Raw genomic sequence first — 16,599 nt, forward strand, 5'->3', positions numbered from 1 at the left:
ATGAAGAATTTGAACAATTGACTGAACTCGATGCTTCCTATTGGCATGGGAAGCATCCGTGCAGAGTCTTCTTGCATTTATGAGATATACAAATATAAAACTTGAATACAAATATACAAATATACAAATATACAAATAACTAACATCTTAAATATGAAATGAATTGGACAGATTATCATATTTACCTATTGTAGTAGGCCATGATTTCAACTGTCAGTGAAGAAAAAAAGAGAGAGAAAGAGAAACTATCATGGCATGATAGCATCATAATCAGAACCACATTAGTTTTCATCCATGTTACAAGGATTTTTCTGCAGTGAAAATGGTCCCTCAATATAAATATACCTATTCTACTCACTCTACTACAACTGCAGGCCTCTCAAGTCATTTATGATAAAGTACTGACCTGTACTGATCACTCTTCTTCTTCTTTTGAGGTTTCTTATTAGCTTGCTTGAATGATGATGAGTGGAAGACACATGTACCCTTTTACTACAACTCAATGGGAAGAGCTTGAAATTCAAGCTTTAATCTTCAAGTATATGGTCTTAGGGATCCCTATACCACCTGATCTTATCTTCACCATCAAAAGAAGCTTCCTGGAGGAGTGCTCTTCATTTTCCTCCAGGCTTTTCTCTTACCAGTCTCAACATGGTAAAAGCCCCTTTTTTGACCTTTTTTTTTTGTAATGAATTGTTGTTGTTTCGTTCTGGTTTTAACAATGGCGTTTCATTGTTGTATTTCGTAGTTGGGTGAAATAGTTTTAAGGAGAAAAAACTAGACCCAGAGCCTGGGAGGTGCCGAATAACTGACGGGAAAAAATGGAGATGCTCGAAACAAGCTTACACTGATTCAACATTCTGTGAAAAGCACATTCATAGAGGCAAAAACCGTTCAAGAAAGCCTGTGGAACATAGCGATACAACAACGGCGAACACTTCAACAACAGCAACCCAAAGCTTGTCCTTAAGCCTGTCTTCCCCCTACACCCTGAAGGATCGCCATGAACTTGGTTACCCTCGTAATCAGTGTCAGCTCAATGGTTCCTTTATGTATCCCCATGCACCAGGAGCTCTTGGCATTGGTCTATTACTTGAAGCACACTTTTCGGAGCCTTGTAGGAGTTTCTCAGGTTTACCAATGGAGGATTCGTGGAAATTTACGCCACTAAAAATGAACTCATCTTCTTCAAACCATAGGACAATCCATCATTTCTTTGATGAATGACCACAAAAACATGGAGACTCATCATCAGCTTCAACAACCAGGTCTCAATATCCATTTCCTCAAACATTACATGATTTTCCCATTTTCAATTCAGGATCAGATAATGGTATTTAGCCAGTTTCTGAGGATTAACATGAATTTTTGTTTCTGCAGGTAGTTGAATATCCCAGTTATGGCCTCTGTGCAAAAAGAGGCCAAGATATTACTCAGTGGGGATCACCTCTTTCACTGGATTCTTACTGTTTACACCTTTTATTCATTGGTTTTTCTTTTGGCTTTTGTTGGTGTGTTTTTAATGAAACAATGACATCTATATTTCTGGGTTTACTGCAATAAATTTAGGATTCATAATACAAGATTGAATGGCTCCTCCTAATGTGTTGATATGTTGTTCTGGGTTTTAATTTCAAGCACCTACTCAGCCTGTAGCCTGCTGCTTATTGAAATAATAGTCCCTGTTATTTAATGACTTTTTTTTAATTTTATTTAATTTAGATCATGGTAACAAAATTTGAACCTTCTAATGATAAATAAATTAAAATTTATTATTAATTAAATAAAATATTTTTTAATTGTTCATTTTCTAATATTTTAATAGTAAAATTGACAAAAAAATAATGAAGATTTAAATAATATTATTTTTAGAATCAATAAATCAACAGTTAATTGTAATATTATTCACATTACTTTTGATAATATTTTTAAATGAATATTTTAATTATTGATTTTTTAAAAATTATAAAATAATTATAAAATTTATTAAATTATTATGAAATGGAAATTATAAAGTTTTACAAATCCTAAAATTCTATAAATTTATTGATTTTTTTAAGATAAAATTTAATGAAAATGTTATAACATTTTGATAAAATGTGATGATTATTTTATAACTTTGAAGAGTTTATTGACTAAAACAATCATTTGACGATATCTAATGATCAAAATTATCATCGAAACATAATTTTTCGGTGACCTGTAATATACTTTTATCTTATATTTGTTTGTTTATTTACGACAACGTTTTAATCTATTAGCAGATATAAAGTCTCTAGAGCCTCCTAGTGTGCGCCGCTAATTGTCACATTTTCCGGCGACTAGTCGGCGTTACAATCGCAACCCCAAGAAGTTAAAGAATATGCCTATTAAATGGTAAATAAACCGACAATTATTTGCCCAAGCTTGAATCTCTCACCAATGATTTCCATAGTTTTTAGTTTTCAATTCATTTTTCGCTTTCCCTTTTTTTGCCCCTAGGGTTTTCAATTGGCAGCCCAATGCAGGATCAACCGTGAACAGCCAAATTCTAAACGAAGTTTCACAATGCGTCGAGAGCATGAGTGGCGTCAAAGAAGGTCGTTGGAAAGCTACTCTCACTTTTTATAAACCAATGTTACGAGGTTAGCTAATTCTCTCTTTCCTTTCATTTTCCCCTCCTTTTCACTAATTCGATCCATTGATTTTTGAGCTACATTCTTCTTCAGATCAATCGTTAGCTGCCGAGTTCCCGCGTGAATTCATTGGGATTTCGTTTCCAGAACAACCAAACAAGTACTATTTCATACTTCGAGCTAATAAGATCGTTCTTAAAGCGGATTCTTCAATTCAATTGATAATGGAGAAATTGCAGTCTTATAAATCCAGGGTCGCACTTAATTTCGAGGTATATGATTTTAATTGTCTTTTCGGTTCCATTCTTTTTATGGATCACTGGAGATTTGCAGCGATGGGATTGTCTTCTGATATCATTTTTTTTCTCGTAGGGGTTTCAATACCAACTAGGTGACTTTCAATTGAGAGTAGGCAAAGTTGTACCAACGCATTCTGAAAATTTGAGAGGAATAGTAATGGAGGTACATTATTATTACTTGTTTTCTACTTTAGAACATCAATGGGCATATGCTAATGTAGATTGATTTTGATGAAATGGTGGATAAAGCTGTTCTTTTTTCTCTTAGATCAATGATATAGAGGTTGGGAAACAAGCTGATGTATTGATTTCTAGCAGATAGATAGGGTTTCATTTCCAGTGGATAGATAGGGTTTCGGTATTTGTTAATCCGAGCTAGTGTGCAAGTTGTTGAATATCAAAAGTGTTTATGATTTTTCATTTCATGTCAATTTGTCACTAGAGGAATAGTAATGGAAGTAATGTGTTATTACCTGTTGCATGCTTTAAAACGCTATCGGAATGCTTTAAAACGCTATCGGAACTATGCCTTAGAGCAGTGCCACAGGGATTGGGAAACAAGCCGGTGTTGATTTTTCACTAAAATAGATCCTAATGTATAGTGGATATATATGTTATGGTATTTGTGAATCCGAACGGGCAAATCAATGCACGTTTGTGAGTTCATACTTTTCGTAATATAAAGTACTTACCAATTTGTGTTTCATAGCAATCTGTCACTGGAGGTTTTATATTTGCTTCTACATTTGATATTGGTTTTCCGGCGTTTAGTCCTTTTATTCTAAAGCAGCGGAAAACTGGGTGCCCTCTTTTCCTTCTGTCTCTAGGTTGAATCATCTGAGGTCATTCTCTGAAACTCCTGACTACTTGGTGTTTTTAAGCTGTTGTGCACGGGAACAACCATAGTTGTTAAACTTATTGTGCAACCGCAGTTTGCTCCAAATGAAGTTGTTTGTTCCTTTGCAGGTGGAGTATCTTCCTATTTCTTCGCTGGAGAAATCCAAACTAATCATGGAGGAGTTTGTTGATATTTGGCAAGATGCTGTCTCGAAGCGATCATTGCTGGGACAGTTCATGCATATAGAACCGAACTTCTCAGAGTATGGACTTGCAGACCACTATACTTCACAACACACGGCCGTCCAGTACACTCATGTTATGGGTCAACTAATCGCAACGGTGCAAGCAGTACAATCCGGAAGAAATTAGGATATTGATTGTCCGTCAAGGCCGTAGTGATGCGGAGAGAGTTTAAGATGATCAAATGTATGCATACTTGTAAGACTGTTGGCTTCAACCCGTGCTTTCTTCTGAACCTAATTAATTGCTCTTCAGTTTGTAGAAGATGTAGAAAGGAAGAAATTAAACTAAATGGAAGAAGAGAATGGCTTAGTATAACTGTATAAGCTTAGATCCAAGCGTGTAAAGTCACACTTGTTTTTAATTAATTCGATACTTGAAGCATTTGATTAACTTGAATATAAACGTAAACCGAGTAGTTTAATATTACTTTTGAAAATATGTTGAAAAATATTTTAATAATAAATGTATACTCATCAAGCGGTTAAAGGGAGTATTGTTTTTCCCTAAGGGTGCGTTTGGTTCATGGAATGTAAGATTATCAATAAGAATAAAAGATTATCAGGGAATATGATTACTGTGAATGTTGTATTTTGTGTTTGGTTGGTTTAGTAGGAACGTAAGATTAACTTGTTTGGTTAAAGGAATAAAAAATTATTTGAATGTATATTTTATCAAATTATCTTTATTATATATTTGTTTTTTAACAAGTTGAATTCTACTATAATATTACTATAATTAATTTATATATTTTCTTTAAAAATTTTAAATTCATAAAATTTATATATTTTTTTTACAAAATTAAAAAGATAAATATGTTTAATGAAAGGGTAAAATTTTATTTTAACCCTGAACTTCATATAAAATTCTCATTATAGACTTTTTGTGTGTGTAAATCTAAAATAGTTTAAGGAAAATTTGTAATTAAATCTTCGTAGAATTTTTATTATTCAACGACAGAATAATTATATATTTGAAAAAAAAATTAAGAGCATTTTAGTCCAAAACACCGGTAATCCAATAATACCTAAGGGAAGGGAGGTAATGACATTTTCGGTAATATACCCAAAAAATCCACTGTTGGTAATAAAAGATTACCGGGGGCTGGGAATGTTGGTCAACTAAACGGGGAATGAGATTTCATTTTGCCGGTAATCTCATATTCCCTAAACCAAACGCACCCTTAGAGTGCGTTTGGTTTACGGAATATAAGATTACCACTGGGAATGTAAGATTATCAGGGAATATGATTACTAAGAATGTTGTATTTTGTGTTTGGTTGATTTAGCAGGAATGTAATATTATCGTGTTTGGTTAAAGGAATAAAAGATTATTGGAATATATATTTGACCAAATTGTCCTTATTATATATTTTTTTAACAAGTTGAAAAATATTTATATATTTTCTTTAAAAAATTTAAATTCATAAAATTTATATATATATTTTTACAAAATTAAAAATATAAAATGTTTAATGAAAGGGTAAATTTTATTTTAACCTCTGAACTTCATATAAAATTTTAATTATAGACTATTTTTGTAAATCTAAAATAGTTTAAGGATAAATTTGTAATTTAACCTTCGTAGAATTTTTATTATTCAATGAAAGAAGAATGATATTTTTGAAAAAAAAATAAAAATTTAAGGACATTTTAGTCCAAAACGCCGGTAATCTAACAATACCTAAGGAAAGGGAGGTAATGACATTCCCGGTAACATACCCCAAAAAAATTTATTATTGGTAATAAAATATTACCGGGAATAAGATTCCAGGCCGACCAAACATGGGAATGTGGATTCTATTCCCATGACAATTCCACATTCCTTGATCCAAATACCCCCTAAAGGTCCTGAGTTTTAGTGGTTGCATATGTAAGATGTTTGTTTGTTGTCAATATTAAAATATTTTTTTAACAGATATTATCTTAAATATTTTTAAATGTTTACTGCTAATATTAAAATATATTTTTTGAAAATATAAATAATCATTCTAACAAAAAAAAAATGTAAGTCATAACCAATGTTTTGACCCAAAATTATTTTCAAAGGTAATGTTAAATGGACACAAATAAAATTTCATTGATCTTAATTCAATTAATTGGTTTTGATATTAAAAAAAAAATACTTTTTACAGTTTTTTGAAGTTTTTCCTTTGATTTTTTTCAATATAAAATAATATATTTCATAATGAAAATAAAAAAATATAAATTAAATAGAGATAAAATTAATTTCAGATTGTTACATACTTTTAACTTGTTAATCAAAAATAAAAAATGATTGAATTTAATAAAATGAAAAAAAAAGAATCGAATGTTAAGATTCGAATTGTTTTTCTCTTTATTTAATCCTATTTTAGTGGATCATTATCTTTTTTGTCCAAACTCAAGACTTGTGTTTAGAAAAATTTAGACAAAATATTGTTAGAACTCACAAAGTTAATTTCGGATTAAAGTTTAAAACTATATATAAATGTTATAACTCTAAGCACATTTCTTAGACTATATAAATTTTAGATTTTTGGTCATTGAATTTGGTATAAACTAAGACAATCATATGCTATTTATTCAGGTAAATTGTTGTAGAGGTAACTTTTATTTTATCTTATCTTTCCTGATTTTGGCCCCTAAACTTTTAGTTCTTGCAATTTAAATCACTTACATGATCAATTAATAACAATTTGGAGTAAATTGATAATGTATGCGATCAAATCATAATAATTAAAGTTTAGTGGTCAAAATAAAAGAAAACAAAACAAAAGGGGTCTTTCTATTTTTTAACCTTTTTATTTATTAAATATTTAAACCGTCACCTTATAGAGTTATTTGGTTCGATCTAGGTTTCAGTAACACATATAAATAGTCTACGTTGATTGACGCCTCAAAACTTAGCTATTTCGGTTCAGCCTCTATATATTTCTTCCCCACCTTCTTCACTACCGCTTTGCTCTGTTCTTCCTTGTAATAAAGCTCAACATCCCTTTCAATTCATTCACTCATTCAATTCGATCTGATCCATTCAGATCATTGTTTGAATATTCGTTGTTCATCCAATGGAACAAACAGCCGGAAAAAACAATGCCCCCAGGAAGGTCTGTTTCAATAACTTTTAACTTAATATCCATTGTTGGAACTGTTGATTATAGCTCTATTTTTTATGTTTTTTTTTCTGGGGTTTTTTTGCAGATGAGATTCGCACCCAAAGCTCCTACCCGCCGAGCACCAAAGCTCGAAGTTAAAGCGTAAATATCGTTTCTTTATTCGTTTATTGACTTTGAAAGCTGCTATTTTTTATTGTGTTGATTGTGTTGTTTCAGTGAAGTTGAAGAGGACATCGATGCTGCTCAAGCCATGGATTTGCTTCAGCGTTTCAATGTACCCTGTTTTCGCCGATTTTTCCATTGATTTTTCTTTTCATGGTTATATGACATTTATTTTTTTTCTCCTTTGATGTTTTTGTTTTCCTTCTCCGACAGCAAAGTTCTGTAAGAACAAAGCCTAAGGTTGAAAAGAAAGGTAAATTCCTGACAATGAGATGTTAACTACTGAATATCCAATCCAAAAATCCATTAGTGCAAGGATTTAATTCGGGCATGGTTGAAATCTGATGCAACCAACGCCTTTGATAACCATTAGATTAATGGTAGATCCTAATGGTACATGTGGTTGCATTACATAAATCCAAGTTCTCAGTTCACTTGTCTTGGCATGCAGTTTCGGCTTCGCAAGTCGCATTCGGTCATGGAGCAGGATCTGGTTTGTTAAGAACATTTGGTGCTTCCAAAGGAGTGAGTCGAAGTGCCGGAGAAACTTCCACTGGTATGTCATTGCGGCCTTAATATGAGATGTCTCGCTAGATATTGAGTTTCCTCTCGATCCGTTAACTGGTGTTAATGTTTCTGTAGGTGGCGTTCAAACACAAGGTTTGAGAGGGGCGAAAGAATACAAAGAACCGTGGGTATGTGAACTCTGGCTTACTCATTCAATCCAAGATGATTTGCCTTATTTCATTGTTTGAGTTCTCCCTGCAGGATTATTACAGTTATTATCCTCTAACCCTTCCTATGAGGAGACCATACTCTGGAAATCCAGGTAAAATCAGTCGCATTTTCGATATCAGACATTGCACCATAGTATACTACTGGTTCCCCATCTAATTGAATCTGCAATTTGTAGAGTTTCTCGACGAGGTGGAGTTTGTTTCGGATAATGCAATTTACAACGAAGACTTGATGGAGCCTGCAGTCGAGCTTGGTCTAATGGTTAGTATCGAAACAAGTGAATCTAATGTCGCTATGCCTAGTTTCTTGATGATGATACTGATGGTTTCGATGCAGGAAGAGAATTTGGAGCCAACCATGTTATTTCTTAAGTTACCACCAACTCTACCTACGATACAACAACCGGAAGGTGTAGCCAGGGAAGAGGCTCGTAGCAGCTCGAGGTCTTCCAGGACCGCAAAGAAGACGTCGGGGTTAGCCGAGTTACCTGCGGGTCTAATGGGGAAAATGCTAGTGTATAAAAGTGGCGCGGTCAAGTTGAAGTTAGGGGATACAATATATGATGTGAGTAAACTCAACATTGTCATGTTAAAAACCTACCTAACCATTGATGTTTTGTGTTGCGACACAACGTACATGTTCGGTTATCGGTCTGAAGTTTGTTTTTCAAATCGTTGCAGGTTAATACGGGCATGAATTGCGTGTTTGCACAGGATGTGGTAGCTGTTAATCCTGCAGAGAAGCAGTGTTGTGCGGTTGGGGAGATTGATAAGCATGCTGTTGTAACCCCTGATGTGGATTCCGTTTTGAGTAGTTTGATGTCTTATCTTTGATTGTTTTACAAATTTATGAAACAAATGTTATGCAAACAAAATTACATCTGATTTTTTCCCCAAAATTTTAAAATTTAAACTAAAGATATTAAATTGTTTGTCATTTTCCAGCTTAATTTCCATTACAAATGATGTATTGGAGGTTGGTGAGCTTCTTATAATTAATGGTAATAAATAGAATCGAAGAAAAATTAATTTAGGTGACTATGAAATTTATTTTGTTAATTTATTACCGTATATTTTATTTAATCAATAAAATCATAATTTAAATAAAAAAAGTATTTAAAAAATTACAATTTTACTTTAAAAAAATATTTGGTTAAATGTTACTCCATCCACCAAACAAAAATGAATAATTTGTTTAAGATATATTTGGGTCGTGGGGCCCTTCGTCCTAGATTCCAAACTCCCATCATTGTCCAAATGCCACGTGGTTAATAATGAAGCCGCTCGAAAATCAACTCATTTAAAGCCAACAAAATATATTACATAAATCAACAAAATAATTCATATATTCGTGTCTTATTTATGATGTTTATTTTTATTTTTTTTTAATAATAAAAGATAAACTTTAAAAAAAATTGTTGACTGTCCGAACTCAGCGACAAATCTACATATCCTCTCTCTCATAAGTTCAGGAAATTATCTTTTGTTTGGTTCTTGAGATTCGATTTAATCGGCGATCTTTTCCCTTCATTCCTCAATCTTTCCCAGAGTACAATGCTTCAGATTTTTCAGGGTAAGTACATAAATAAATGTTTTTATTAACGAGAGCAATTTCTAAGTTTAAAGTCAATATTATTAGTATATTTAAATGTAGCAATTATGATTTCCTTATCTGAAAGTAGCATGCAATACATCTCTGCATCTTGTTCTGTCTTAGCATAAACGGTGTTCCTTTTTCTGGGTTTTCAATCTGGGTAAGTTTATGAAAGTTTTTGTTCTTTCTTCTCTAGAAAGTTCTTATTGTTTTCCCAGATTTTGAAGCAATTTCTTTCTGTGCGTTAAGTTTGTTTTTTATAAATAAATTCTGTGCACATTTTTATTGTGGTGGTTTGATATTTCTAATTTTTATTTCTCTGCGTTGTTTTGTTGATTTTTAGTTTTTGGAAAGGGCGAGGTTGATAAAAGTTGTAAATGTCAAGGACTGAATTAATTGATTTGTTTAGGATTAGAGTCAATTTGATGAATGTGTATGACTGGAAGGTTTAAATTATTATTATTATCCTAATTAAAAAAACAAGTCACATTAGCTCCATTGTTAACTATTTAACAGCATCAGGTGGCTTGATTGTAACTAAAATGAAAAGCTAGTGATCTAATGGATAAAAGAATTCAGTGATCAAAATAAAATCAACCATGTACTTCGGTGACTAAATAGGTAGTTTACCCTGTTTTTAGTACATTAAAATAACTGATGCTTCTGTTCATTCATTCCTACTACGCTTATGTTCAATACTTCATACCAATGCCTCCTCTATGTTTTCTCTCTTGACTTTTGCTTTAATAACTATGTTTAATATTTCATACTGAAATGTCAACTAGTCACTTACCTGATGGTAATCGTTATTGGTCTAATTTCAAGTTTGAACTCGGACAAAATCTTTGTCGTCGTCTCGTACTATAATCATATGGTTGTTTACCGGTTTTCTTACATGTAACACATTTGTCTCACCTTTTGCTTGCCTCTTATGTTCCTTTTTTTTTTTAAATTTCTGGCTTCAGGGCTGGTTTTGAGTTAAAATGGAGGGTGACAGTGATATCTCGGGGCTAGGCAATGATGGCAGTGGTGATCAAATGGATAGCAAGGTGGTGCAGACATTTCAAAAGAGTTTTGTTCAGGTCCAGAATATATTGGACCAGAACAGGCTGCTAATCAACGAGATAAACCAGAACCATGAGTCCAAGATGCCTCACAACTTGACCAGAAATGTTGGTCTGATTAGGGAGCTCAACAACAACATAAGAAGAGTGGTCGATCTCTATGGCGATCTTTCGAGTTCATTCACCAAAACCATGGATGCCTCGTCGGAAGGCGATTCTAGTGGTGCTGTGAAATCAGATGGCAAAACTGGTCTCAAAAGAAACAGGCCTGCTTGATTTCATTCTAGAGAAAAAAAATTCACATTGTGTGGCAATGAACTTGCATAGCTTTGCTGATGATCTGATTCTGGAAAATTTTCTTCATCGCAATGTAACTCCCCTGTAGGCTTTGAATCCAATTGAGATGAATCATGCGTTGAAACTCTTTTTCAATGTTATAAATGTCGAGTTTCAGTTGCTTTATTATCTATTATTAGGTCAATTTTGTTTTAAGCCCCTTTACTGTAGATAGTTTTAGAATTTAGTCCTTATATCTTAATTTGGCTAATTTAACATTCTACTTTCGTAAGGTTATTACATAATTCAAAAGGTTCACGTTGTTAACTATTTGAGTTAAAATGTTGGTTCGAACTTTTCTTAAAACATCCTCTCAACACACACAAAAATGACAACATTATAAGGTGCAAAAAGTGCTTTTAATGAAAATTCATGTTAAAAGTATAATTAAAACAATGACAAATATTAACGATTGAGTGTAATTAATGATATCATAGAAGTAAAGGATCAAATTTTGTTAAATTAAAGTATTATGCCTAAATCCTACATTTGAGCATAGTGTAAGGATTTAACTCATCATTTCACCATTATGTTTTAAAATGTTCGGTTCTATAAGAGGAAAAAGCCCACAACGCTGCGTTTAGAGTGAAAACCATAAGTAGGGCTGTTCATTCGGTGGCCAAACCGATCGAACTACTATTAATCGAACTTTTTTTTTCTTTAACCGTTAACTGAACAGAATTTTTTTTCGAAAATATTAATCGAACCGAATAAATTTCGGTTAATTCGGTTAATTTTTTAATTAGCCGAATTTTTTTTAACTTTTCTAATTTATATAAAAATTAAATATTTTATAATTAAAAAAACAGTTTATAATTAATTTAAATAATATATAATTATAAAATAAAAATTTTATATAAAATTTTTAATTAATTAATATTGATTTAGGTTTAAAAGTTATTAGATCTTAAATTATTAATTGGGGTTTAAATAGTTTGGATTAAGCTCATATGTTATATATAATATATTTAATATTTTTTAATTCAGAAAAAACAATTTACAATTAATTTAAATAATATATAATTATAAAATAAAAATTTTATATAAATTTTTTAATTAATTAATATTGATTTAGATTTAAAAGTTATTGAATCTTAAATTATTAATTGTGTTTTAAATGGTTTGGGTTAAGCTCATATGTTATATAAAATATATTTAATATTTAAAATTTTATTTCGATTAATTAACCGATTTCGAATCGAATTAACCGTTAACAGAATATCTAATTTTTTTTTAATAATTCTCTAATCGAACTAATTCGATGATCGACCGAATTAATCAAATTAATTCGATTTAATCGATTAATCCAATTAAAAACGAATTTTCAACACCTAATCATAATCATAAGGCTTAAAGCTTTAGACAATCGAGTCCGAATAAAGAAAAAATCGTCCGGAAGGCGCCAGCAATTAGGGGGTTATGACTGTAAATTTGTCCCAAACAGAAATTTTGGTGCCATTCCCCGTTTCTAAAATCAAATCCAAATTCTGTCTATCGCATAGAAGAGAAAATAAGCGAAAGAGAAATTCCTCTTTATCATTTCGAAACCTCACTCTCCATTAAAACATTCGAAACTCCTCGATATTTTATAGTAATTTTGTTGCTTCGTTTCTGTGTGGTTAGGGTTCTTTTTGTTCAAACCTGCGGAGATCTAGCTTTTTAGTGACAAAAATGCCTGTCAATCTCACGCGCAACGCTATTTCCATGATCAACAGTGGCGATGTTAACTCCAGGCCGTTGGTTCAGGTGATGGACATTAAGCTGATTGGCAGCTCTCAGGAGAGGTACCGGTTTCTGTTATCCGATTCCGAGTCCACTCAGCATGCAATGCTCGCCACTCAGCTCAATGAACAAGTCAGGAGCGGACGAGTCAAGAAAGGATCTATAATTCAGTTGATAGATTACATTTGCAGCACCGTTCAAAATCGCAGGTGCGGATTTCTTGTCTCTATAATCGTTTATTAGCTTATCAAATTGCTGAGTTATCCAAATGCTTTAAATCTTAATGTAAGATTACTCTGAAAAATCACCATGAGAAATTTCAGAAACAAATTCGAAGTTGCGCCTTTGATATTTTTGCTTGAAGATTAGAGAAATGCACATTCTTATTTATTATTATTAGTTTGATTGGCTATTTGCGCACGAAGTTGAAGGAAATTTTGAAGTAGATAAACTATTACTAATCCTTTTCTCCTTCTAAGAACAAATTAAAAGGACCATTATGGAGAAGATTATTCAAATTCATGTTTTTCTTTATCCAATGTGTATAATTTGAAACCAAATCTGCTACATAGCCTCAGGAAATTAGGTTAGCTTTATATGTTTAGCGTGTTTTGGACAATGATTAGTTTATTACCTCTCATGCCTTATAGTGATTTCATCTTAGCAGAATTTTGATGCTCTTGAGGCTCAGCCCTTTTGATTTGGTCTTGGATATATCATTTTTTGTTCTCTTTGTGTAGGATTATTGTTGTGCTGAATATGGAGACTATAATTTTAGAGTATGAAATTATCGGGAACCCGAAACTTATTACTGGATCTGAACCGGAACCTAACAAGTCAATGCCTAATAACAATTTGGAGCCTTCTGTGAGGTCCACCAATAATAGATATAGCGCTCAAGCTCCTGCTAATAATGCCCAGAGTTTCCGGCCGACTATTCAACCCGCATACCAGCCACCTCCAAATTACAAAATTCAGGGACCAATAATGAAAAATGAGGCCCCAGCGCGGATAATTCCTATTGCTGCTTTAAATCCTTATCAGGGACGTTGGGCTATCAAGGCTCGTGTGACTGCAAAAGGGGACCTTCGTCGCTACAACAATGCTAGGGGAGATGGGAAAGTCTTTTCCTTTGACCTCCTTGATTCTGATGGAGGTGAAATACGCGTGACCTGCTTCAACACAGTTGTTGACCGCTTCTACAGTGTCATTGAAGTTGGTAAAGTTTACTTGATTTCCAAGGGTAGCTTGAAACCTGCAAAAAAGAATTTCAACCATTTAAAGAACGAGTGGGAGATATTCTTGGAGTCAAATTCAAGTGTGGAGCTATGCTCTGATGAAGATGGCTCTATTCCAAGACAACAGTTCTCCTTCAGACCTATCAGTGAAATTGAGAGTGCTGAAAATGATTCTATACTTGATGTTATTGGTATTGTGATATCCGTTAACCCTTCAGTTCCTATTTTGAGAAAGAATGGTATGGAAACTCAGAGACAAATCCTGAATTTGAAGGATGCATCTGGGAAGAGTGTTGAGGTAACTCTTTGGGGTGATTTCTGTAACAAGGAAGGTCAAAAGCTGCAAGGGATGGTTGACTCGGGGGTTTTCCCAGTTTTGGCAGTTAAAGCCGGAAAGGTCAATGACTTCAATGGAAAGTCCATTGGCACTATTTCTTCCACACAGCTCTTTATAGATCCAGATGGTCCAGAAGCTCAGGGCCTGAGAAACTGGTTTGAAAGTGGGGGTAGAAATACTACTTCTATCTCTATTTCTAAAGAAATTATGCCAGGAGGATCAAAAAATGAGATACGTAAAACCTTAGCTCAGATCAAGGACGAAGGTCTTGGAAGATCCGATAAGCCAGATTGGGTCACAGCCAAGGCGACTGTAGTTTTCATTAAAACAGATAATTTCTGCTATACAGCCTGCCCTTTGATGATTGGAGATAGACTGTGCAATAAGAAAGTGACACAATCCAGTAATAAAAGATGGCTTTGTGACCGATGCAACCAAGAATTTGAGGAATGTGATTTCAGATATCTTCTCCAGGTCCAGATTCAAGACCATACAGGACTGACTTGGGTAACAGCTTTCCAGGAATCCGGCGAAGACATCTTGGGATGCTCGGCAAAGGAAATGTATTTGTTGAAATACGAACTGCAGGATGATATCCGATTTGGTGAAATTATTCGTAGCAGACTCTTTCATCAATACCTGTTCAGGCTTAAAATCAAAGAGGAACTTTATGGTGATGAACAAAGGGTAAAGATCACCGTGGTGAAGGTTGACAAGGTAAACTACACCGCAGAAAGCAGGTACCTTCTCGATACGGTAACAAAGAAAATTCCAATTAAAAAACAATTCTGAACGCTAAGTAATGATTTAGTAGCTGTAGCTTGGATTCAATTTAGTTGGTTAACATTTCTCCGGCATTATCGGTTTACATAATTGCTTTTAATGATTCAGATTCTGAGTGTTATTTAGATCAAATATTTGTAGAGACCTTTCATGATTGTATAGTGGCTATAATTCTGGGTTTTCTTGATCTCGGGTATGGCATTTTAGTGCATGTTAACTGCTTTGGAATTCTTAGTTTGATCGGTCGAGCTTTAAACCTAAGGTGACCTTCACGAGTGTCGCTGTTCTATCTGTTGTTTACATTCCTGTGGAGTAATGTAAAGATGATCTTTGAAATAGATGAAAAGAACTCGAAAATTTAGGTTACTCCTGTAAGATACGTGTAAGTATTCGACACCACATGCATATTCGAAACCATGCAGGGAAGTTTATATTTAGTGTTTACCAATGCCAAGGTGAATATGGTATGGGCAGGTACATGAATTTGCTATGCCAACATGGTGGTCGATAGCTCATACCAAGATCAACCATATATGGTTATGATGGATCTTCTAGGTTTTGCTCAAGCTCAATTCGAAATTCAGTGCTCAAAACTCAGAGCAAAACTTTTTAATAAACATTTGTTTATGATGGATCTACAAGGATTAAAGATGACTCTTCAGCCAAAACTTTTTGTTGTCTGCTGACTTCATGTTTGATTCTTCGTATTTTATTTATGGAATAAATATATAATATTTAAAGTGACTTTATTTTTTAGTTAAATATCAATGTAGCTATCATCAACATCTTTTTTATATATATAATTAATAAAATGTTTTAGTTTCTTTAAAAGAAAAATAGAATAAAACCTTAACACAATAATTAATCATAAATGAGAAATTAATTGGACAGATCGAAAGCAAACGGAGCAAAACTCATCATATTGTGTATCTTCCCAACTAAATTTATAGAAAACATTAAATCCTATTTAAAAGATACAGAGTGTTTCCATGTCATGTCATTTTTAATAGAGTTTAAACTTAAGGAAATATTTGGAATATGATTAATTTTAAATTAACACTTGAAATTAAATAAATTATATAAAGCGATTCTTGTGTAATTTATTTACGTCTAAAATGTTTTGTATTTAAATAATTTTTTACATTAACGATTTAATATTATATATTTTAATTGATTTTTATTATCCTATTCGTATTTTACCAATATTTTTAAAAAAATATTTAATTCATTTCGAGAATGCGGTGTATACTATTATTATTAAGGTATCTTTAGGGTAACTGACCTAAACCCAAATGCTGAATGTCTTGTGAAGGATAATGGGTCCCAAAGCGAAATAACATTATTTGTAAAGTCAATTGAAATTAAAAAAAAAATAAGTATTTTTTAAAAAATATTTTAAATAAAGAGTTAATTGCATCTATCCTCAAGCTATGAGTCTTATTTTAAATTGATACTTAAATATTAAATATATTAAATTTACCCATTAATAATAACTTATATTAAATTGATCTTAATTTTATTTAATGTTCTAATTT

The 16,599-nt window shown here is 32.7% G+C and overlaps 4 protein-coding genes across 5 annotated transcripts; all 4 read left to right on the forward strand.

Moving 5' to 3' along the window:
- Positions 1 to 2,242: 2,242 nt before the first annotated feature.
- Positions 2,243 to 4,312, forward strand: LOC120161714 (mediator of RNA polymerase II transcription subunit 20a-like). Of its 2 annotated transcripts, XM_039171924.1 has the most exons (5): positions 2,243 to 2,376; positions 2,482 to 2,624; positions 2,709 to 2,887; positions 2,988 to 3,077; positions 3,881 to 4,304. In XM_039171924.1, exons 1-5 carry the CDS (start codon positions 2,363 to 2,365, stop codon positions 4,121 to 4,123), a joined length of 669 nt encoding a protein of 222 aa, XP_039027855.1. In that variant the 5' UTR covers positions 2,243 to 2,362; the 3' UTR covers positions 4,124 to 4,304. The 2 variants fall into 2 exon arrangements, with proteins under 2 accessions (XP_039027855.1, XP_039027856.1); XM_039171925.1 differs by lacking the exons at positions 2,243 to 2,376; positions 2,482 to 2,624; positions 2,709 to 2,887; positions 2,988 to 3,077 and adding an exon at positions 3,463 to 3,786 and having other exon boundaries at positions 3,842 to 4,312.
- Positions 4,313 to 6,913: 2,601 nt separating this feature from the next.
- Positions 6,914 to 8,882, forward strand: LOC120162244 (DNA-directed RNA polymerase III subunit rpc4-like). The gene is made up of 10 exons (XM_039172413.1): positions 6,914 to 7,082; positions 7,177 to 7,232; positions 7,308 to 7,365; positions 7,467 to 7,506; positions 7,705 to 7,809; positions 7,896 to 7,948; positions 8,022 to 8,082; positions 8,167 to 8,252; positions 8,328 to 8,555; positions 8,672 to 8,882. Exons 1-10 carry the CDS (start codon positions 7,044 to 7,046, stop codon positions 8,822 to 8,824), a joined length of 879 nt encoding a protein of 292 aa, XP_039028344.1. The 5' UTR covers positions 6,914 to 7,043; the 3' UTR covers positions 8,825 to 8,882.
- Positions 8,883 to 9,400: 518 nt separating this feature from the next.
- Positions 9,401 to 11,071, forward strand: LOC120162329 (protein ELF4-LIKE 4-like). Its single transcript, XM_039172495.1, has 2 exons — positions 9,401 to 9,563; positions 10,550 to 11,071. Exon 2 carries the CDS (start codon positions 10,568 to 10,570, stop codon positions 10,922 to 10,924), a length of 357 nt encoding a protein of 118 aa, XP_039028426.1. The 5' UTR covers positions 9,401 to 9,563; positions 10,550 to 10,567; the 3' UTR covers positions 10,925 to 11,071.
- A 1,354-nt stretch (positions 11,072 to 12,425) lies between these two features.
- LOC120162325 (replication protein A 70 kDa DNA-binding subunit A-like) lies at positions 12,426 to 15,251 on the forward strand. The gene is made up of 2 exons (XM_039172489.1): positions 12,426 to 12,915; positions 13,447 to 15,251. Exons 1-2 carry the CDS (start codon positions 12,656 to 12,658, stop codon positions 15,071 to 15,073), a joined length of 1,887 nt encoding a protein of 628 aa, XP_039028420.1. The 5' UTR covers positions 12,426 to 12,655; the 3' UTR covers positions 15,074 to 15,251.
- Positions 15,252 to 16,599: the final 1,348 nt, after the last annotated feature.

The sequence above is a fragment of the Hibiscus syriacus genome, unplaced genomic scaffold, assembly GCF_006381635.1.
Source record: "Hibiscus syriacus cultivar Baekdansim isolate YM2019G1 unplaced genomic scaffold, ASM638163v2 tig00111402_pilon, whole genome shotgun sequence".
In the NCBI taxonomy this organism is placed as follows: Eukaryota; Viridiplantae; Streptophyta; class Magnoliopsida; order Malvales; family Malvaceae; genus Hibiscus; species Hibiscus syriacus.

Coding starts and splice junctions, on each gene's coding strand:
- LOC120161714 (XM_039171924.1), top strand. Junction 2,625..2,708: donor TTATAAACCAATGTTACGAG/GTTAGCTAATTC, acceptor ATTCTTCTTCAG/ATCAATCGTTAGCTGCCGAG. Junction 2,888..2,987: donor GGGTCGCACTTAATTTCGAG/GTATATGATTTT, acceptor TTTTTCTCGTAG/GGGTTTCAATACCAACTAGG.
- LOC120162329 (XM_039172495.1), top strand. CDS start 10,568: ATGGAGGGTGACAGTGATATCTCGGGGCTAGGCAATGATGGCAGTGGT.
- LOC120162325 (XM_039172489.1), top strand. CDS start 12,656: ATGCCTGTCAATCTCACGCGCAACGCTATTTCCATGATCAACAGTGGC. Junction 12,916..13,446: donor AGCACCGTTCAAAATCGCAG/GTGCGGATTTCT, acceptor CTCTTTGTGTAG/GATTATTGTTGTGCTGAATA.
- LOC120162244 (XM_039172413.1), top strand. CDS start 7,044: ATGGAACAAACAGCCGGAAAAAACAATGCCCCCAGGAAG. Junction 7,233..7,307: donor CCAAAGCTCGAAGTTAAAGC/GTAAATATCGTT, acceptor GTGTTGTTTCAG/TGAAGTTGAAGAGGACATCG. Junction 7,507..7,704: donor GCCTAAGGTTGAAAAGAAAG/GTAAATTCCTGA, acceptor CTTGGCATGCAG/TTTCGGCTTCGCAAGTCGCA.